At 50.5% G+C, this 19,257-nt stretch overlaps 4 protein-coding genes across 5 annotated transcripts; 2 read left to right on the top strand and 2 right to left on the bottom strand.

Moving 5' to 3' along the window:
• Nucleotides 1-1,265: 1,265 nt before the first annotated feature.
• On the top strand, nucleotides 1,266-7,580 carry LOC119105745 (mpv17-like protein 2). The gene is made up of 5 exons (XM_037229232.1): nucleotides 1,266-1,580; nucleotides 2,594-2,783; nucleotides 3,355-3,511; nucleotides 4,008-4,198; nucleotides 6,179-7,580. The coding sequence occupies exons 2-5, from the start codon at nucleotides 2,617-2,619 to the stop codon at nucleotides 6,327-6,329; spliced, it is 666 nt and encodes a 221-aa protein (XP_037085127.1). The 5' UTR covers nucleotides 1,266-1,580; nucleotides 2,594-2,616; the 3' UTR covers nucleotides 6,330-7,580.
• Nucleotides 7,581-7,838: 258 nt separating this feature from the next.
• LOC119105746 (UPF0428 protein CXorf56 homolog) lies at nucleotides 7,839-11,336 on the bottom strand. 2 transcript variants are annotated; one of them, XM_037229235.1, is made up of 6 exons: nucleotides 11,249-11,336; nucleotides 10,341-10,509; nucleotides 9,327-9,483; nucleotides 8,893-8,995; nucleotides 8,303-8,416; nucleotides 7,839-8,068 (listed from the first exon to the last, which is right to left on the bottom strand). In XM_037229235.1, exons 2-6 carry the CDS (start codon nucleotides 10,459-10,461, stop codon nucleotides 7,922-7,924), a joined length of 642 nt encoding a protein of 213 aa, XP_037085130.1. In that variant the 5' UTR covers nucleotides 10,462-10,509; nucleotides 11,249-11,336; the 3' UTR covers nucleotides 7,839-7,921. The 2 variants fall into 2 exon arrangements, with proteins under 2 accessions (XP_037085130.1, XP_037085129.1); XM_037229234.1 differs by lacking the exon at nucleotides 11,249-11,336 and adding an exon at nucleotides 11,105-11,136 and having other exon boundaries at nucleotides 7,922-8,068.
• A 286-nt stretch (nucleotides 11,337-11,622) lies between these two features.
• On the top strand, nucleotides 11,623-16,046 carry LOC119105422 (small nuclear ribonucleoprotein Sm D1-like). The gene is given in 6 exon segments (XM_037228887.1): nucleotides 11,623-11,716; nucleotides 14,520-14,596; nucleotides 14,806-14,906; nucleotides 14,908-15,007; nucleotides 15,554-15,708; nucleotides 16,011-16,046. Coding segments are annotated over 6 exon segments (483 nt in total). The 5' UTR covers nucleotides 11,623-11,702.
• A 1,034-nt stretch (nucleotides 16,047-17,080) lies between these two features.
• On the bottom strand, nucleotides 17,081-19,000 carry LOC119105421 (L-fucose kinase-like). The gene is made up of 4 exons (XM_037228886.1): nucleotides 18,985-19,000; nucleotides 18,705-18,908; nucleotides 18,044-18,171; nucleotides 17,081-17,104 (listed from the first exon to the last, which is right to left on the bottom strand). The coding sequence occupies exons 1-4, from the start codon at nucleotides 18,998-19,000 to the stop codon at nucleotides 17,081-17,083; spliced, it is 372 nt and encodes a 123-aa protein (XP_037084781.1).
• Nucleotides 19,001-19,257: the final 257 nt, after the last annotated feature.

The following is a 19,257-nucleotide window of genomic DNA, read 5'->3' as shown; positions in this document are numbered from 1 at the left end:
TACTGCGAACCATACAAATATTACTAAAAACATAACAATATTTACCATAAACCATATTTACCATATAAACCATATTAACTGCGAACATACTATAAACCATAACTATAACTATAAACTGTACTATATAAACCATACTACAAACTATAAACCATATTTACTGCGAACCATAAAAATGTACCAGGAACAAGGTAGCAAGAATCCATGAAATTTGATTCTCGACGCCAACGCCATGGGTTTGCAGGGGGATTGGGTGGGGAATGTAAAGCAAAATGAGAACATGGCAGCTAAATAAAAGCTCACTTTATGGCACTATAGTGGCATGGAACATGGATGCCAATGAGATGCTGGGTTGAAGGGATGTAGGGTGGGGAGTTAGGTTAGGTTAGGTTAGGTTAGGTTAGTAGGTTAGGTTAGGTTAGGTTGGTTAGGTTAGGTTAGGTAGGTTAGGTAGGTTAGGTTAGGTTAGGTTAGGTTAGGTTAGGTTAGGTTAGGTTAGGTTAGGTTAGGTTAGGTTAGGTTAGGTTAGGTTAGGTTAGGTTAGGTAGGTTAGGTTAGGTTAGGTTAGGTTAGGTTAGGTTAGGTTAGGTTAGGTTAGGATATGTTCTGGACTATTCTGGCCTGCATGTTTCATAAATGTACCTAAACTCGATAAGAAACGATTTTGGTTGTTTTATTATTGTTACCTTGGTCCCGTACATGTTTTATGGTTCTTGATAAGCAGAAATATTGTGCTTTCGCAACAACGTAGAAACGGCGCTTGGAAGTCGAGGCAATGCGGTGCGGGGCGTGCGGCGCTCGGGTGCTCGCTATCGTATTGATTAAAATTCGAGGGTAGGAGCATGATTCTATCTGTTTTGAAATTATTTACGATATGTTCCGCCTTAAGCACGACGAATGGTTTACCTTGGTCCCGTACATTTTGTAGAGTTCTTGGTAAGCAGAAATATTGTATTTACGCAACGGCAACGTAGAAACGGCGCTGGGGAGTCCAGGCGGTGCGGTGCGCGCGGCGCTCGGGGGCCCGCCATCGAAGTTATTGAAATTTGAAGGTAGGAGCGTGATTCTACCTGTTTTGAGATATTTACGATATGTGCCGCTTGAACACGACGAATGGTGTGCAATGATTTTTTCTAACGTTAGGTAGGAAAGTACACCTACACCACCACTAGTGTTGTGACATCTTGAAAATGTTTTAAGCTTGTGCCCACAATAAATTTGGGGGCTCAGAGCTTGATGTGTAGTCATCACCAATCTTAGTGCATGTAGAGGTGTTGCCGGTGTAGGTGTACTTTGCTACCTAACGCTAGAAAAAATCATTGTACACAATTTGTCCTGTTTAAGGCTGGACATGTCATAAGTAATCTCAAAACAGGTAGAATCATGCTCCTACCTTCAAATTTAAATAACTATGGGTGAGCTACCGAGCGCCGCACACACCACACCGCACCGCCTTGACTCCCCAGCGCCATTTCTGCGTTGTTGCATAATTACAATATTTTGGCTTATCAAGAACCATAAAAAATGTACCGGGCTGAGGTAACAATAATAATGCAATGAAAATCATTTCTTATCGCGTTTAGGTAAGTCAGTTTTGATCTCATGTCTCTATGCAGAGCTATGTTGTTGATCAGGGGTTTACCACTGAATGGAGCAGCAGTGGGACTTTTACTCTTGTGGAACTTTGTATCACCCCCTGGTGCAAGTAAAAATCTTATATGGTGCTAATGGCTTAGTCTCTCAGATCAAAAGCCTTGCTGACATGAGCAGGACTGCTTGCTGCTTTTTGTTTGCCCTTGCCAAAATCATCATCTTGCAGACCATTCTCCAAATCCTGGTGATGGCTGTGGGGCTAATTTTTGATCTCCCATTAAAAGAGGATTAACATGTCCTCCATTCCTGCATGTACTGCCTCTGCCTTGGGCTTATCTTACATTATGTCTTAAGGTTGTCTGTACTTGACCTCCAGACTGCAATAAGTGCATAGTTTGGGTAGCATTCATAACATAGATGTTATATTTAGGGACATTGCTGGGTGGCATATCAGTGTGTTCAGCCTGAGGGTGTGCACTCTGTAACTTTGAGTGCTCAGAGTTCTGTGCATGTTTGTCACCATTTTCAGCACAGAGAGCCTATGTTTCACAAAATTGTGATGTTGCAAAGATACTGCAGGCAGAAACACTCACAAAACATTTTTCACAAATATTTTGAAAATAATGCACAATTTGACATGGTGTCAGACATGAGTGGAGCACACACTTTTGCAAGGATTAGTGTGCTGATGTCAGGTGGACATCTGGAGCAGTGGATGGACATTTGGAGACTAGCTTGATCCTGTGATCCATGGGGATTCATAGTCTGACTGGATACAAGGTGGCTTCCAACATCTGCACCCTAAAACTCCAATCATCATTGTCATCTAACTGTGGGATTTATTCTATTCATTAGGATCAGTTGCTTTGTGTAATGCCAGGCATTTCATATAAATCATGCTGCAGATAAGATGACCACTGATGTAAATCATTCTCACACATGTAAGTTTGATGGCATAAACAATTGCTAAAGCAAGCCATTACATTTACTGTACTCTGCACAGGTGTGAAGAGCCTTCCAGTCAGCATGTACAGGGCCATGCGAAAGCTGGTGTGTGTGACTGGCGCCACCCTGGGGCCCGTTCGCCGTGCCCTGACCCGGCTCAGCGAGGCCACATTTGGTCGTCATCTGCTCCTCACCAATGTCTCAGTATCTGTGTTGCTGTCAGCACTGGGGGACTCTCTTCAGCAGAGGTATATGAGGCTGTCTTGAAACCCAATGATGTATGTCTATCCATCATATCTATGGCTGTGGTAGTGCATGGTTTGGTTATTGTACTGTTGATAAACCCATCAACGTAACTGATTATTTCATGCTGTAGTGTCTTTCTTCTGCACTGAACATCAAATTGCGCACATGTGTTAACAGCTGTCATTGGTAAGCTTTGGCATTCCCTGTTATGGTTTATCAGTGTATTCGCACATTATGCTTTGTACATTACTTTCAACTCCTTTTTTTGTTATGTGAACGCTCTAGGAGACCTGTTCCTTACTGCATTCAATGACGAGTGTCCTCCATTATTTAAAGAGGCAATAGCTGGTGGGAAATCATGTTTTTCATTGGAAAACCTGTCTGAACAACCCTTGCTTGAAGATTTTATACAAAACCTGTTCAGTTCATAATATGTACAGTACCACAACACAAAGGATCACACCAGACAGCACGCCTTAAGACTCCGGCGTACCCCGCCGTGACGACCTGCCCCTGCGCCACCTCGGGCGCCGCCTGCCCCGCCCCTGACCGGCGGCGCCGCCTGCCGGGTAGGTACCAGATAGAGCGGGGCGCGCGTCGCAGCTACGACCGCCACCGGCTCGGCTACATGTCCGGCTGCGGCCTGGGCGTCGGCTTCCTCTGCCACTACTGGTACCTGGCGCTCGACCGACTCTGGGTCGGACGCACCATCGGCGTCGTGGCCAAAAAGGTAGCAGTGGGCAAGTGTCTGGCGCCTTGCCGCTGGGGGAGGTAGTAGATAAGCGTAACAGAGTGCACTAGGGCTACGGTGCAGGGCTGCTTCGATGGTTTGGTCGCCGTTTTTTCTTTTGTACCGGAGCATCCATCGAGTATGCTGAAAATTTGACGAAGGGAAAGGCCAAAAATTTAAGGTGTGTGCCATTGCAAGCTATGTGCCGTCGTATCTGCTTGCAAATTGAACAGCCAGCAAACTCCACAGCCTGTCTAAGCAGCTTTAACTGAGCATCAAAAGCTCATATCCAGTCATCCCTGCAGATGGTGTGACGTTTTTTCACCTACAGTTTCGTCAGGGGCACATGCCTCTCAGTCGATGGCTCTGCTAGTGTGGCGCCTAGTGCATGTTGCGTGCTGAAAATAAATTCAGTCGATATTCAGTCCCATGTGTAAGAGCTGGTCACACCCCAGCGCCGCATGGACCTCCGATTGACGTGGCACCCGTCCACCAGGTGCTGCTGGACCAGGTGGTGTTCTCGCCGATCCTCATATCGACCTTCCTCGTCTCGCTGGAGGTCCTGCGTGGCCACGGCGTCCAGGACATGGCCTCCACGCTAAAGGCCAAGTTCGCCAGGCTCTACATCGCAGAATGGACCATCTGGCCCCCTGCGCAGGCATTCAGCTTCTACTGTTTGCCCACTAGGTATGAGCGCGCTGGTTAGATTGGTAACCCTGCATTCATCAAATGCGGGTAGAAAACTGTGGGTGGAAGATCGCAGTAAAAAGAGTGCATGAACTGATGTTTAGCTTAAAGGCGTTGTGACCGCATGCGTCAGGTTATTACATACCATGGAGGTCGTTGAACTCTCGTAATGGCCAGAAAAGGGGTATTGAAAAGAACATGATGGAAAGATTGAGATGGTCTTGTTAAGTTTGCACGTAATAAAAATTATTGTTACTGCATTTCCTGGGTTAAGCTTGGTTGTACTGTAAAAAAGGATTATGTTACGTTAGATCGAGTTCGTTAAAAGTTTGTTGCGGTCTAATCACGGGTGTCGGTTATTTGCGGATGAGTTGCCCGCGAAGAAAATGCTATTATTTCCCCCCCTCCCCCGCTCTTTTGTTTTGCACCCGGCATTTATAACGCGACTGTGCATTTGGCAGCACTGCTGCGTGTTTTTTTTGGCAGCAGCATTTGCGCATAGCAACTTTTCCCGGCACACATTTGTTTCCGTTGTTGCATGCGACATTCACTCATGATCTTTCGCTGAGCGATATTTGAGTGCTGCGTACGATATTTTTGCAGCACAACTTTGAAAGAGATCTTATCATATGAATCTTAAACACGCGCCAGGAAGGCCGGTTTAATACCCCTCGCTCAGTGGGAGGTCGATTTGACTCCCACCTCGTGCGATCTCGAAAACTAAGACAGCTAGAGACGTCAAATTCACGGTAGATTGGCCTGTATTTAAACTCACTTTTGTCAAATGTTGAGGTTCCCAGGTCATGACCTTGGGATCAAATAAGGCCGAAAAGTTCAAACTCAAGGTAAGTGTCTGAAGTGCCCATAGACCTCCTCATGCAACCAACATGAGCTGGGTACCTGTTGTAGGCAAAGGGTCATTGGTGTTAAATTAATGTCGATGACTTGGTTTAAGATTACTGAGGTCAGAGTGGCCAATCACCCACAAGATTGCTCCTATCTTGCTATCTAAATAGATGTCAGAGATTACACAAGACAGTATATGTTTAAAGGAAATATGTTTAATGAGCCATTTTAGGTCAGTGGCATATTCCAGCCTTTGAAAGCTCCATAGTGCGTGTCTGTTGCGGTTCCTGTCATTAATAGTCAGAAGGCGTTCCAGAAACTGCCTCATAAATCAAGCACTCAACTAAGAAGCAGCCTCATTTTGACCTGTATTTGGCCTTGATACCTAAGCCTAGGTCAATGGAATTCGCTGCTATTCTAAATTTGGTAGATTGAGTGTCTAAGAAACTATCTCAGATATGTATAGCTCTGCCTAACACTCTGTTGTTGTATCATATTGAACTATTCCCTAGAAATGCCCTTAGCTGACAGCCATGGTCTGACTTTGACCTGCTATAGGTCAGCGATCTTACCAGGTACATCTAATTGTTTGCATAAAAGGATCCACTATTCAGTTATCTACAGTTGTGCAGAGTTTGGTGTTTCTATGCTGCGCCGTCCAGAAACCATTCTGGAAAAACCCTCGGTGGTAAAATTACCCCTCACCCAGGCGCGTATTAACCCGGCTGTCACTGGGTACTACTAGACTAGACTTATTGTGGTGCCTTTTTGTCTACTTCTGTCTTCGTAGCTGAAGAGTGCATTGGGCCGATGAGAAGTCCAAATGAAGATGGTTTTGTTGAGGCAGACCTCACCATTGGCGTGACCGGTTCCGCCAGAACCAAATATTCGGACTGATGGGCATACACCATATTTTATGCGGTTACCGGTGAATTAGACAATTATTCAAATCAAAGTGATGAAATAATACATTCAGTAGACAGTCCAGCTGTTCAGGACGATCGGCACTGTTTCGAGTCACTGGCAATATCAGCTAAGAGCTGTCTCGGCTCTGGATTGGCTCCGTCGTCGTGTCGCCGCGACCCAATAAGCAACATTGAGATCTGACAGGCCACATCCCTCCCCCTGTTGCAGGTACCGGGTGCTCTGGGACAACACCGTCTCACTCGGCTACGACGTGTACACCTCGTACGTCGTGCACGACGATGACGACGACGACGACGACCTGCCGCCGCAGCAGATGGGTGCGATAGAGCGCGTGATGTACGACGCCAGGAACTTGTGACCGGAGCCTCAGCGCTGGTGACGACCGCTAGTCTGTGGGGCCGCTAGCGAGAGCTCGACCCGCCACCACTCGGGGGCTGCAGCAGAGCTGGTACGACACCAAAACCCGGCCTTAAAACAGATATGCATCAGAGACCGTTCGTGTCCAAGGAGCCTTTGTTGTGGTTCGCTTCCCCACGCTGTCAACAGTCGACGGTGATTGGCGAATAAGGACGCGGCGAATGCTGCTTTAAACATGGTGCGCTTACAGGCGACCAGCGGTTCGTTTATCCATATCAGTTTTTGATGGGCTCCGGGTTCGTGGGGTTCCCTCTCGTTGGCGGCCATAGAGTAGTACACATACCGTGTGGTAGAGTGCACCGGCCCAGCTCCGTTTGAGAGTGGCTGTTCTGTTCACTAAGATGCCATCCGGGTGGTCCCAGGACCAGTCACTTTGCTCAGACCATGGCGAAAGGTGTGTTGCTTTTGGTCTGGGTGTGCCTCACATTGCAGGATATGTGTTGGGTGTGTGAGGAGGGGTGAGCGAGAGCTACATAACGTGCCTTCATCCGTTAGTGTGTTTGTGGTGTATTGTATAGCGTCGCTGAATCGATTAGATCATGATGCGCAATCAACAACTTTCTGAGGCGATTGTAGAGACATATTGTATTGCTGGCAAGGGTCACTACAGCACAGATCAGCCACATTGCAGTGCGAAGCTAGGGGAGTTCTGATCACTTGGTGAGGTGTACGGTACTACGTCGGAGCCTGGCATAGCTCGGTTGTATCTCTTTATGTAGGCACAATAGCGCAGAAGTCCAGTCCGCCGAACTTATGGATTTAATGTACGGATGGCTGAATTTAACGTCTTGTTACCTCATTTGACGTGTTTAACTAGGTTGTCAGACATTTACAGCATCGACCGAGATCTTCGAAATGTCGTACCTGGTGGATTGGACATAGTGACGTAGATGTACTGATTTGAAGATATACCCGTCTGATGGCATATAAGTGACAGTGTACGTATTGATGTGATGTGTTCATATGGAATGGCGCCGTCTGTATGATGTGTTGAAACGCAGGTATAGAGATGCTGGTCGTGACTGACTTCGGCTGGTATCGTGCATACCGTAGGCGCGCCAGTAACTTGAGGATGTTGGGCGGTCGTCAGGGAAGAATGCCGAGCGGTTCCCGCCCCGGGCCTTCAAGCATTGCGGCTGTGACACTGTCGAGGGTACAGCACTGCACCAATACAAATGGAGCTGGTTGTGCAGATGGATCTTGTTGCCGCCGAGCCACACCCGCGGCGGCGCGCCGTCGCGTGGCAGAGGATCACTGTGCGGCGCCGCATTGCCGTCGTCCGAGTGGGCACTTCGCCCCGGGCACGGCAGAACGGAGCGATCACCACTGAACCCCGACCGTCTTGTTGACGCGCACGGCTGGGGCTGCGGCTGGCACTGCCAGCGTGCCGTCCATCTCAGCCTGGCGTGTCGATCGCCACCGCTGCCGTCTGTTCAAAACTGGTCGACACTTCGCTGGTGAATGTACTTACATGGCACAACGGAACACTAGACGGGGTGGGGACACGGCACGGGCGCAGCAGCCAGGACGACCTCACTGATTCAACAGCGTGCCCTTGACTCTCCGTCGCTTGGGGTCCTCCTCCGGCTCCGGCTCCGAGTCCCGCTTCAACATGCCCTTCCGCACCAGCTGCTTCTTGATGATCCGCGCGTTCTGGGCATACGAGTCGGCCACCTCGCGCTGAAAAGAACACGAGATCACATGGTACCGACCGCCTCGACGCGCACAAGCGAACCAGGACACCAGTCCTGATAGAATTGACTTATTATCTGATAGAATTAAGGACTTACCTGAGGCAATTCTTAATATGTGCGGGCGTCGCTAAATGGGTTGGGTGCCCCATCATAGAATACAACACGCTGGCGAGCGCCTGGTGCCGCATGCGCGTGAGTGGTGGGGAATCCGCGCGCCTACCTCCTCGATCTCGTCCTCCTCCTCGTCCATCGTCGAAACCGTGACGGATGAGAACTTGCCCATGGTTTTAGTGTGCTTGGTGATCATGATCTTCTCCTTTGCTGCACTGGTAACCTGAGGGACACGGCAAGCAATGTTGTGGAAAAAAGTCGTTACGGTATGAATGCAGTGTAAGTAACACTAAGCATACAATCTCTCATGTAATATACCGGATCAGTTGAAAACATGGGTTTGTTATTCCACGCACCGTGCCCTGGGGCAGTGCGTGAGAAATTTTTGTGCAAGAGCTCCTGTTGCAAATGCCAGTGAGAATGACAAACATGCACGACGCGCCTCTCAATGTAATGCTGTGATCCATGTCACAGCCCGTTCCGTAACATACAAAAGTCCGGAACTCGACAGAGCTCCATCAAGGTGCACATAGTGACCATAACTGATCATCGACGTACCGTCGCCTCCAAATCGCCACACCGAGTTCCTACAGCAGCCTCGTCCGTCACATTCCACCCGCATTGCCTAAAATGCAACGCTGAAATGCCCGGTGTGCCCACTTACGTCATAGCATGGGGAAGGCCGTCCCGTCCAGTTACCTGGTTGTAGATGTTGTTCTGCACGGACTGGACCAGGGCGGACTGGACGATAAAGGTGACATTGCTTGACGCGCCGTGTCTGTAGTACAGCCACAGGCCACACCTGCGCCGATACATTAAACAGATAAAGATGCAATACAAAGGCATAGCCAACAAACATTTTAGCAAGCATAGTGTGGTGAGCAGGGGAGCTAAATTTAACATTATGTCCCAATCTGGCAAGTACAAACAGCACAAACCTACATGATGCTGGTCTGCATCATTCACCATATCTTTATCCCCGTATCTTTTACGAATCACTGAAGCATATTATCCATTACTCTCGATATCGGTGATCACAACGATCCAAATCCTTTCTCGCGAATAACGCCAGGCATTCCACGAGGATGACATATCCCCAGCATGGATACAAGAGTTCGAATCAATAGGCTCACTTTGAGCACTTTTTCCGGTGCTGTTTCTCGATGCCCCCCTCGCGGCGAAGGTGCACGACCTCGTCGTCAACGCAGGTCAGCTTGTGCGCGTGCTTGCTGCCGTCGATGACACGCGCACCATCCCGGGCTCTGAGTGGCAGTTTCTCCAGGGGGCGATCTGACAATATGTGTAACGATCAGCGGAAACACTGACGGTCCTGGTTCAGCCGCGAAACAGGTCCGTCGACGCTTCCGCCGTGAAACCATCAAGTCTACAACAAATAGTCCAATTCAAGAGTACATGATGTTGCTGTGGCAGGATATAAAAGGCAAATCAATTTTCTGCAGCATGGTGGCTTGCGCAACAGTTTTGCCCAGTGTGTGATGAAGTGGCTTCCAGGCAAGTTTCCACCACCATTTGATATCCACACAAAGTATTTTACCTTAGAAGGGGGGTATTTACTACCACAGGCTGTGACATGGTCTTCCACCATTCTTACATTAAAGCTGGTATGGTCTTGTGCTGTACCTACATCAAAAGTCAGTGCAGCTGTGACAGCAGCAAACTATGCTCAACATATGCTCTGATCTTAATGTCAGTTGAGCAATCAGTTAACACAACTAGTTTTTAATAGAAAAGGAACTAGAAGCTGATCTCACTAGGGTTTGTTCATGAGCATGATGCAAATTTTGACCACCATAACAATACTAACATAAATTCCAGCCTGACTAATTCTACCTAGCTCAGGTATAGGGCCCTCTTTGATATGAATTTTGGTAATATACAGGTGGCTACAAGTACATAGGGATGGCAAAAAGGGGCTCATAAAATTTTGAGAATACACTTTTTATGAGGAGGCAGAGTACTCTTACACACTACCTCCAGCATAGGAGGCAATGCCCCCTCTACCCCCCTGCTACATTTTTATAGGCACACATAACAAGTTAAATATGTTGAAAACCAGACACAGTTAAGTCAAATAACTTAAACACAAACAAGTCAACAAGGGTGACATCATCTAACACTCAGCTTACCAAGTACAGCAGTCATTTGACCGCAAAGGCAGTAGTATGTGTGGAGAGGCTTGTCATTGCTGTACTCTTCCTTATCCTTGCTGTCTGTGCAAACCAATGATTGGGAAACAACTTTTGGCATTTTAAAGCCTGAATAAAGCAAACACAAATGCTAAACAAATGAGTGGACCTGGAAATGGAATTATGTTAGAAAAAAGCATGTTAGTATGAATACAAAATGCTCTGAAAGACATTTTATCCAACAGGGAGTTAAGACTAGATAAGACAGTAGTAATAGGCCTATTCCTTAGAGAAAACCCAGATGGGCAATGCAGGAATAGGGGTTTTACTTCCATCTCATCTAAGCAAATAACGTTCCTCACTAATGAACTGCAGCAGCTTGTTAACTTAGAACTATCATAAGGCTTTAATGTCAATATCAGCTGAGACTCTCACTGCATGAGCCACTATGATATTTACAATTTTGACATAAAAAGCAATACAAATTACAACTGAGAATTGTAACTTCAGATGATTGTTGGAAGACAATGAACCTTATTTCAAACATACAAAACCACACAGGAACTTTAAAAACAAATTCAACCCACCATCCTTATACGCTTCACATTGAGGGCTGAACACTGCAATACATGCTGGATATATATTACAGCAATACAAAAATGTTTTAAGGGGCAAGAGCTAACATCTATTGTTCATGATACTGGGTTAAATATTATTTTTCAGATCACAGTTTTCTGCTTGTTCTAAAACACAACGTTTGTTACCTTTGAGCATAACTTATCCTGCTGACAGCCCGCAAATGCATGTGGGTAATGCCTACCAGGTGTTGCCCACACTGGCGACCCCCGCCCCCTAGCAAATGACACTCCCAAATAGGGTGACACTGATCACCCTTTTCCAGTACCCACCCTGGGGCTCCGATTCTCGAAGGCGGATCAGCCTCGGTGCAATGCTACTTCACCGTCCTTCTCTCGCAGTTATCTACGTTGTTTGATTGGTTGACAGTGGAATATAAATATGCGTCGCCCCTCAGTGCTGAAAATGTTTGTAAATGTATTTGCTCCTTCGTGTCTGTATTACAAACATAGTGGTGAAAGCTATAGAAAAGCCTTTCATCCAAGAACGTTTATTTGCACAAATTATATGACTTCCAAGGGAAAATCACCGATAAGTATGACCAAAATGTGATTTGTTCGTGAGCAATGATCATATCAAGCAGCCTTAAACATACAGTTCTCGTTTTCGGCAGAGTTTTGAGTGTGTCATCACTACCAACAAAATAGCGGCGGCGACGGCGGCGGCGCGATTTCGTGAACGCGTGTGAACGTTTGATTATAACGTGTGGTTTATTAGTCATCGAGAATGAAGCTTGTAAGGTAGGACCTGCTGTCTTCAATTCCTTGCAATTTTTTGTTTTTTAAGTGTGGATGCTGACTTGCTTGCAGCTATAATTTCAGATAAGTCATGTGCGTTGCACTGCGCCGATAACGTCCTTTGGGCCGGCGCGTGGATACCTTCAAAGTTACCAGCGCAAAATGCAACGTGGAAAGACAGTAAAGGGGTTTTGAATCGGTATAAACTGGTTTTAGGGGCTTCTTAGACGACTGGTTGATGTTGAGCATATTCACCCTAAAAAATGGGTTGCATTGCATGTCAAGGTATAGGGCATAGTGTGCCCCATTTCATAGTTTTTTTTTCAAGGAAGGCGGTGCATATGCAGCCTCCAAATTGGAGGCTGGTTATGACCCAGGATTACACACCCTCCAAAATGAATGGTGGTTACACATCAGGCTTATGGATCCCCCAAAGGGAGAAAGGCTATGCATGAGGCCTATACAGTGATACACTCTCCAGAAATCTTAAGATTGAACAATTGACTTATTGCAATGATAAAAAGCCAGAGTTGTGAGTCAGAAGAGCAGGTGATGTTGGCTATAAATAAGAGACAGTCATCAAGTTGTCTCCATCTACTCTAGGCCAATTTTCTATGCATCTGAATTGCAGACAATTGCATTTGAAGGCACATTAGCCAGGTGGTTTATTTAGCTGGCTCTCACAGTGAGCCTGGGCTCTGATCCCAGGGATGGTAGAGTCCTCCAGCAGTGCTATGACCAATATGCTGTTTTACAGATGGATGTTCCTATCTCATTACATTTGATGGTGACATAAATAATGATAATGTCACACCTGTCTTAAAAGAAAAAAACAATAAAGTCCTTGGTACTGAAAATTGCTGTAACTTTTGATACCAGTGGGGGAAACTTCCCCCTTGTTGTGGACAGTTGGCCAAATTTGAGCAGAAGCTTGCTTGTTATGGTAGGTGTGGGTGGACACTTTTGTTATTCTACACTTTTCTGCTCCTCCTAAACTCAATTTGCAAAAATACGCCCATGGATTCTAGGCCTGAAGTGCCATTCAGGTAACCACAAGGAAATATCAACTGGGAGTGCCCTAAATCTGATATGTCAATGGGTAGGCCATGCTGAAGGTCATTTAGGGGGCACTGGGGAGGCTTAGGCACTCCAGTACTGAATAGTCAGCTCAGTGTCTCAGTCTGAGTCTGAGAGCCAGTTTCCCAAGTGGGGACAAGGCAGTGACCCACAATTTACATTGGTTGGTGCACCCCAAGTCAATGGCAGGCCCTGTGTCCACTAGGTCCCCACAGGGTCTAATGGGGTCCAGTGTTGACAAGGGGACTGAGGTAGCTGGGAAGTGTTTTCAAGTGTGTGGGAAGAGGGATGGAGGTATCATAGGATGTATATCATCTTATGTACATTCCAGGATCATGTACATCTTTTTAGAGGTGCTTTTTAGTTTCAGTGATGCCAATTTCTTTGCCACTGACTAGCTAGAGGTGTCCATGTCATCCAGAAAAGGTTTGTCAAAGTTGCCAAGCATCATAGGCACCCTGCTCATCCTGCCATCCTTAAGAACCCTTCTAAGACCCTTTAACCAGGGCCATCCCTTAAAACCCTTTTCTTTCTGAGCTTGACACCCACAAACTTATGAGTATTTTGTGCAAACTTTCAAGGTCACTCAGACATGCATGATGCCCTAAAAAGTCCCATGAATGGTGCCACCTCAGTGGTCATATGGTCCTGGAGGTGAAAAAATGATATGACCATCAGATCTTTTGTGTCTGGTATATTTCAGCACCATTTCTGCCATAGGCCGACATGGCAGAGTCATGGTGGATATCAGACTGGAAATTGAATGAATTAAATATGGTGCATCAGCCATACATGTAAATTAAGTAAACAATGCACTATCATGGACAAATATGCAAGAACGCTTCCAACGCCAAGAACAAGGAAGGGCCAAAACATGAGCACATAACAATATTTGAGTTTGGAGAACATGCTCCAGCAAACATTGCTACCTCTTGCAAGTTGAAGTACTATAATTGAGTCAACCTGTCCCCTACAGTGGCAGTTCTGATGCCGCCAGTCTAGCAGTGGGAACAGGAGGGTGAGGTAGGGATTGTTAGGCATCAGGCTTCTCTCCCACCATAAACTCTGAGCTCCAGTTCTCCCATCTTGCCTTTGTGCCAGCAGTTCTGGCAATTCTTGATCCCCCCAAGGTGTGTTATTGAAAGCAACCTGAGGACTGTTCTCATTGACCCTTGCAGCTTTGTGGAAGGCTCCAGAGTCTGGACATGCTCACAATCTCCAGGTTAACTGCTAATGCATCCCTTAATTCTGTGTGTATTCCATCCTGGCATGGGTGCTTGATGGCAATGCAGTTCCAGAGTTTCCTCTTGCGTCCCAGTGCTTCATCCATGTGTGTTGGCCCTTACATTATCCCTGTGTGTGACCATTCATGTCGTGAGATCAGACAAATATTATGTGGTTTGATGCAGCTTACCAGTTGCAGTTAAGTGAAGTTGGAATCCAATCAACTCCAATAATACTACACTCAGTAATGTTAAAAATTTTGTAATCAATTCAAATGATTTTCTTGTGATACTGTCATGGCATGCATACATTATCTTAGTACCAAATGCCAGTCACTGCTTGTTTTTCACTTAAGGTACTGGTTTGGCTCATATGCAGGTTGTTGCTGGCATCTGGTATTTGGGGGGCAATCAGGGCATGTCAGTAGAGGTTTATTTGTTAAAAAAAACATGTGCATCATACTGTGTGGTATATTTGAGATTGTTTTGCACATTTTCTATTTCAGATTTTTGATGAAGCTCAGCCATGAAACAGTCACCATAGAATTGAAAAATGGAACTCTGGTTCATGGAACAATTACAGGTGAGCAGGGCATCCAACCATGACATCCTGCATAAAAGTGTTGCTGCTAATTCTGTCATTTGTGAACCCCAGTAACACTTCCCCTCTCTGAGTTAATCCATTTGTGTGTGCTGCTTGGATGCTCTTTGTCAGTATGTTGCCTTCTTAAACATGTGTCCCACATATGCAGCCAACAACTGAGCTCAGTTTCACTCCTCGTGACCAACCAGGTGTGGATGTGGCGATGAACACGCACTTGAAGGCGGTAAAGATGACGCTGAAGAACCGGGAACCGGTTCAGCTTGACTCTCTCAGCATCCGCGGCAACAACAATCCGCTACTACATTCTACCGGACTCGCTGCCGCTGGAGACGCTGCTCATCGACGACACGCCCAAGATGCGTTCGCGGCGCGCCGACCGCGGCGGACGGGGTACGCTGGCCGGTCGGGCCTCGCCGCGCCCCCGCTCGCGCCGCTGCCGCGCACGGCCTGTCTCACCGGAGCTGGGAGGGATTGTGTGCAGTTGATGAGACTGTAGGGGGTCGGGAAAGTGGCCATGAAAACCTAGGCTGGTTTGTTCTTTGGGCTGGGATGTCGTTCATTACGCATCGTCTGCTCACAAACCGGCTTTGCGTTGATTTGCTCCTAGAACACGGGAACTCGATTGGTGGCTGACGTTTGAACGAGCATGGTATATTAAGTGACCCATTACCAGCCAGCTAAAACATCGGATTCCTTCGTAACGCCGTTGCCCCGGCTATGCTCTGACGTTCGCCCTCCACTTCGCGATTGTGAGTGTTCTCCCGGCACTCCCCCCCCCCCCCCCTTTCCCGTTACTGGCGTGGTGTCCTTTGCCCACACTGGCCCCGTCGGTGCTCCAGCCCGGCACCCCCGTAGCGTGTGCTGGCCACTCCCGTGACTACTTTCGCCAGCGCTCCGTGACCGGTGCCGTTCTGACGTGGCGTTCTGTGCCGGCAGGCGGACCCCGTGGCCGCGGCCGGGGCGGGCCGCGCGGCCGCGGCGGCCGGGGCGGTCCGCGAGGGCGGGGGCCGCGCCCGCCGCTAGTCCCGCCCCCCAGCGCCGTCCCACCAATCATCGTCACCGTCGCCTCGCCATTCAGTATCGCCCGCCCGGTCGGCCGTGGCTGCAGCGCGCGGGCCTCCGCGACCGGCGCCCCAGTTCCGCGCGCCGTGTACTCCCCGCTTGCGCCGTAACGTGAGTCCCCTCCACGGAAATCCAGGAACGGGCCCGCGCGCATCCTGGAGTGGGCGGGAAACTAGAGAGATGGGCAGGATGCGCGCGCGGCTCGCCGGCGGACAGATCAGGGATCGCTGATGACGGGTGCGTCACGTTCGAATACATGGAGGGAAACCCGAGAGAACGGGGTGCGTGTGCCTCGCCAGTTGGCGCTCTTATCGCGACATCTCCGCCTTAGGGGCGCGACTGGAGTGGCGATCTGCAGCAGCTGTGAGCAGGCGGAACCCTGCCAGGCTCGCCATCGGTTTCATCACTCGCAAGGGCCTGATCGGTGTTTGGCTTCCGATGCAGAAACTGAAGTCGCACATCGGACGCCGAGTGTGACGGAGTTTTATTGGCGCTTCCGCCATGGTGGGGGGTCACCAGGCACGGTCGGCGCGGAACACTGCCCACACACCTGACGGTTCCGCCCTTGGGTCTGCATACTGACTTCAGCTGAAATCTATATGTAAAGAATGGTTTGGTAAAAAGCAATCACGGCGGAAGACATACACGAATCGCTTATCACGTCTTGGTGGGGTGCTTGTACAATCGATCTTTGTACGCACGATGAAGATTACACAGTCCACCGTTATCACCACGCGGTCATCTGTTGGCCATCCTGCGCAGCTATTAGTAGCGCCATCACTGCGGCCGACGAGTAGCGTCGCATCGTAGGAACTCCCCCGTCGACTGCCCCGAAGCCTGGCAAGCCAAAATCACTGCAAAGCTGAGCTCCAGCTCTTGGATACATGCGAGCCCCAACAGACGGGCAGAGCTTGACACGCGCCCCACCCTCCGCATTACACTTCCCGCCAGGGTAATGAGAAACTTTGCCATGACCTATCTGAGATACAGTTTTCAACCCGTTTAAGTTGTCCTTCCCGTCGTCCCACGCACTGTTATCAAAATTGTTAGCGGATGTTTGGTAACTGCACACACGGAACAAGCGGTATCAAAAACACTCCCACTCTTGCCACGGTCGCGCTGTGGCGACGCCATCAAATGCCCATCGATTCGTCCCTCGTTCTGACGTCACTAGTCAGGCGACCAATCACTGGAGCTAAATTCTCAAGAGCCATGAACAGGCGACTGACGCCGCCCTGTCAGCTCCTCCCTCTGTGCGCCGCCATCCTCCGCACATCCTCCAACCCAGTTGGCGTCTCACGCGGGCACCGGCCCCCCGACGCCCGTCACAGACTTGTGACGCCACTGGCCAACACGCGCGACGTCACTCGCAGTCACGCGTGGGACGTCGTCGCTGGCAGCTCAGACGGCGTAGTTGGCACAGTTCTGGCGGAGCGGCAAGCGGCGCGTCGCCGACGGTGACCTCAAGCCCGTCGGGGTCGACGCTGACGCTGTGCACGCTGAGCCGCTCCTCGGCCGGGCCGAGCCGCTCCAGCGCCCGCCCGCACGGCGTCCGTCTGGTCCGGCTGCCGGGTCAGCACCAGCAGGAAGCCGCCGCCGCCGGCACCCATTCTCGTCTGCCGGAGGAGGCCGCGGTCGGGGGGACGAGATGCCGTGTCGGGTGGGGACGTCTGAGACTGCTCCGGTGATTCCTGACCGCTTCCACGCACCCGAAGTGTTCGGCGTGGGGTCCGGCGGCGGGGTGGTGGATGCTTGGCACACTATGCATTGAACATGTGTGAGGGACTCGGTGGGCGCGAAGCCACACGGGCTGCTGGATTGAAAACCGCGACCATTCAGAACAGCGGCTGACTCGCACCGCTGTCGCTTTTAACCGTGACGTTCGCCTGGCGTGTCTGAACGGCACGGGTGCGGCTCTCCAGCCCCGTGCAGCTGGCGGCCAATACTGGCCGGGTCCCGCATGCGCTCCGGGGCGAGCCGCAGTGACCGTGTACATCATGTGCCCGGGCCAATGGTTCGGGACCAGGAAGCGCACCCGCAGCCACACCCGCGCACCCGCAGCCACACCCGCGCACCGCACCTCGGCCACACCCTCGCACCCACCCACCCCCGCACCCGCATCACACCCCCTCGCACCCCATCACACCCTCGCACCCACAGCCACACCCCTCTCACCCGCAGCCACCCTCACCCGCATCACACCCCTCACCCGCATCCACACCCTCGCACCCGCTCCACACCCGCTCACCCTCGCCACACCCTCGCACCCACAGCCGCACTCGCGCACCCACACTCCCAACCCTGACGCCAGGGTCGGCAAGATCTGGCGCACGCCTACTCGGTTTGGTTCGTCATTCGACTCACGGCGCCGAGTAGCAGCGGCCGCAGCGTGACCAGGATCTTCTGCACCACCTCCGGCAGCGCCGACGGCGTCAGCTCGTTTTTCTGGCTGTTGTAGACGTTCATGCGGTCCCCGACCGCCTGCAGGTCACCTGCGCATCCGCGTCGAATGACGTCACAGGCCATTGGGATAGACTCGAAGGTGGGGACTACTCGAAAGGCTGGAGTAAGCGCGGTAATGCACCACGATAAACTTCGCCAACAGTTTAAAGAGAGGGTAATTTTCGGGCAAAATTTGGCTACACCGACGCATTCCAATCAGACATGCCCGATCCGAGGTACTGAGCCAGCTACCTAAAAGTATTCATTAGAAGTTCAGATTTGCTCACTAGAAACACGATTTGGCTTACCCTGGTGATGCAAGTCCGCTTTCCATCATTACGGTGACCACCATACCAGCCTACGCAATGCAACGTTCGTGTGACAGCCTCCGAAGGCGAAACTTTTCCTTCGAACATGATCGCCGCACACAACCCAACCCGTGGCGCCCCGCCACGACTGCTGCAAGGCTCATCGCCACCCCTGAGGAAGCTCTCCGCCTCCGCGTCCACCCCGTCGCTCCATCGGCACCTCTTCCCCGCCCGTCGCCCCAGCGCCCCAGCGTCCCGGCGGCGGGGACACCTACCCTCGGTGAGGGCGGCGCGCATGGCGCGCGCGTTCTCCACCAGCCGGCGGAAGGTGGCGACCAGGCGCGGCTCGCGCGCGTACCAGTTGCGCACCACCGTCTGCAGCAGGTTACGCGCCAGTCGCACGCGGCCCGTGAACACGAGCGCGCAGTGGCGCGCCAGCACGGCCGGAAGGTGGCGCGGCACCGCCAGCCACTCGACGCCTGACGGCCGGAGACAGGGCTCACCAGGGGAGCCGACCATAAGGTGGGGCAGGCGGCGAGGTGAAGCGCGGCGCACGTCCGAAGAAAGTCATTGCGAAAGTGGGAACAGTCTGGGGAAGGTTTGAAACGGGGACACACTTGAGAGGTCTGGAGGGCGATGGCAAGCGCGACAGCACTGAGCAATGTTCAGCATTAAGCGAGACCCAGGGGCGCTGCAGCTCCGTCCGCGCCCAGCCAGCGGGACGCGTTCAGACGGTCTCGGCGACCCCCACACCCCGCCGACCCGGGTCCCGCACGCACCGACGGCGAAGGGGACACCCTTGTCGGGCGACGGGGAGGAGCAGGCGAT

The sequence above is a fragment of the Pollicipes pollicipes genome, unplaced genomic scaffold, assembly GCF_011947565.3.
Source record: "Pollicipes pollicipes isolate AB1234 unplaced genomic scaffold, Ppol_2.1 Scaffold_6138;HRSCAF=7277_pilon_pilon_pilon, whole genome shotgun sequence".
In the NCBI taxonomy this organism is placed as follows: domain Eukaryota; kingdom Metazoa; phylum Arthropoda; class Thecostraca; order Pollicipedomorpha; family Pollicipedidae; genus Pollicipes; species Pollicipes pollicipes.
Note: the sequence above shows the minus strand (reverse complement) of the source record. Positions and strands in the feature narration are given on the sequence as shown.

Coding starts and splice junctions, on each gene's coding strand:
- LOC119105745 (XM_037229232.1), top strand. CDS start 2,617: ATGTACAGGGCCATGCGAAAGCTGGTGTGTGTGACTGGCGCCACCCTG. Junction 3,512..4,007: donor TCGGCGTCGTGGCCAAAAAG/GTAGCAGTGGGC, acceptor CCCGTCCACCAG/GTGCTGCTGGACCAGGTGGT. Junction 4,199..6,178: donor TTCTACTGTTTGCCCACTAG/GTATGAGCGCGC, acceptor CCCCTGTTGCAG/GTACCGGGTGCTCTGGGACA.
- LOC119105746 (XM_037229235.1), bottom strand. CDS start 10,461: ATGCCAAAAGTTGTTTCCCAATCATTGGTTTGCACAGACAGCAAGGAT. Junction 9,484..10,340: donor TCAAATGACTGCTGTACTTG/GTAAGCTGAGTG, acceptor ACATATTGTCAG/ATCGCCCCCTGGAGAAACTG. Junction 8,069..8,302: donor AGGAGGACGAGATCGAGGAG/GTAGGCGCGCGG, acceptor TGTTCTTTTCAG/CGCGAGGTGGCCGACTCGTA.
- LOC119105421 (XM_037228886.1), bottom strand. Junction 18,172..18,704: donor GCGCGCCGCCCTCACCGAGG/GTAGGTGTCCCC, acceptor GCGGATGCGCAG/GTGACCTGCAGGCGGTCGGG. Junction 17,105..18,043: donor GGCCGCTGCTACTCGGCGCC/GTGAGTCGAATG, acceptor CCGCTCCGCCAG/AACTGTGCCAACTACGCCGT.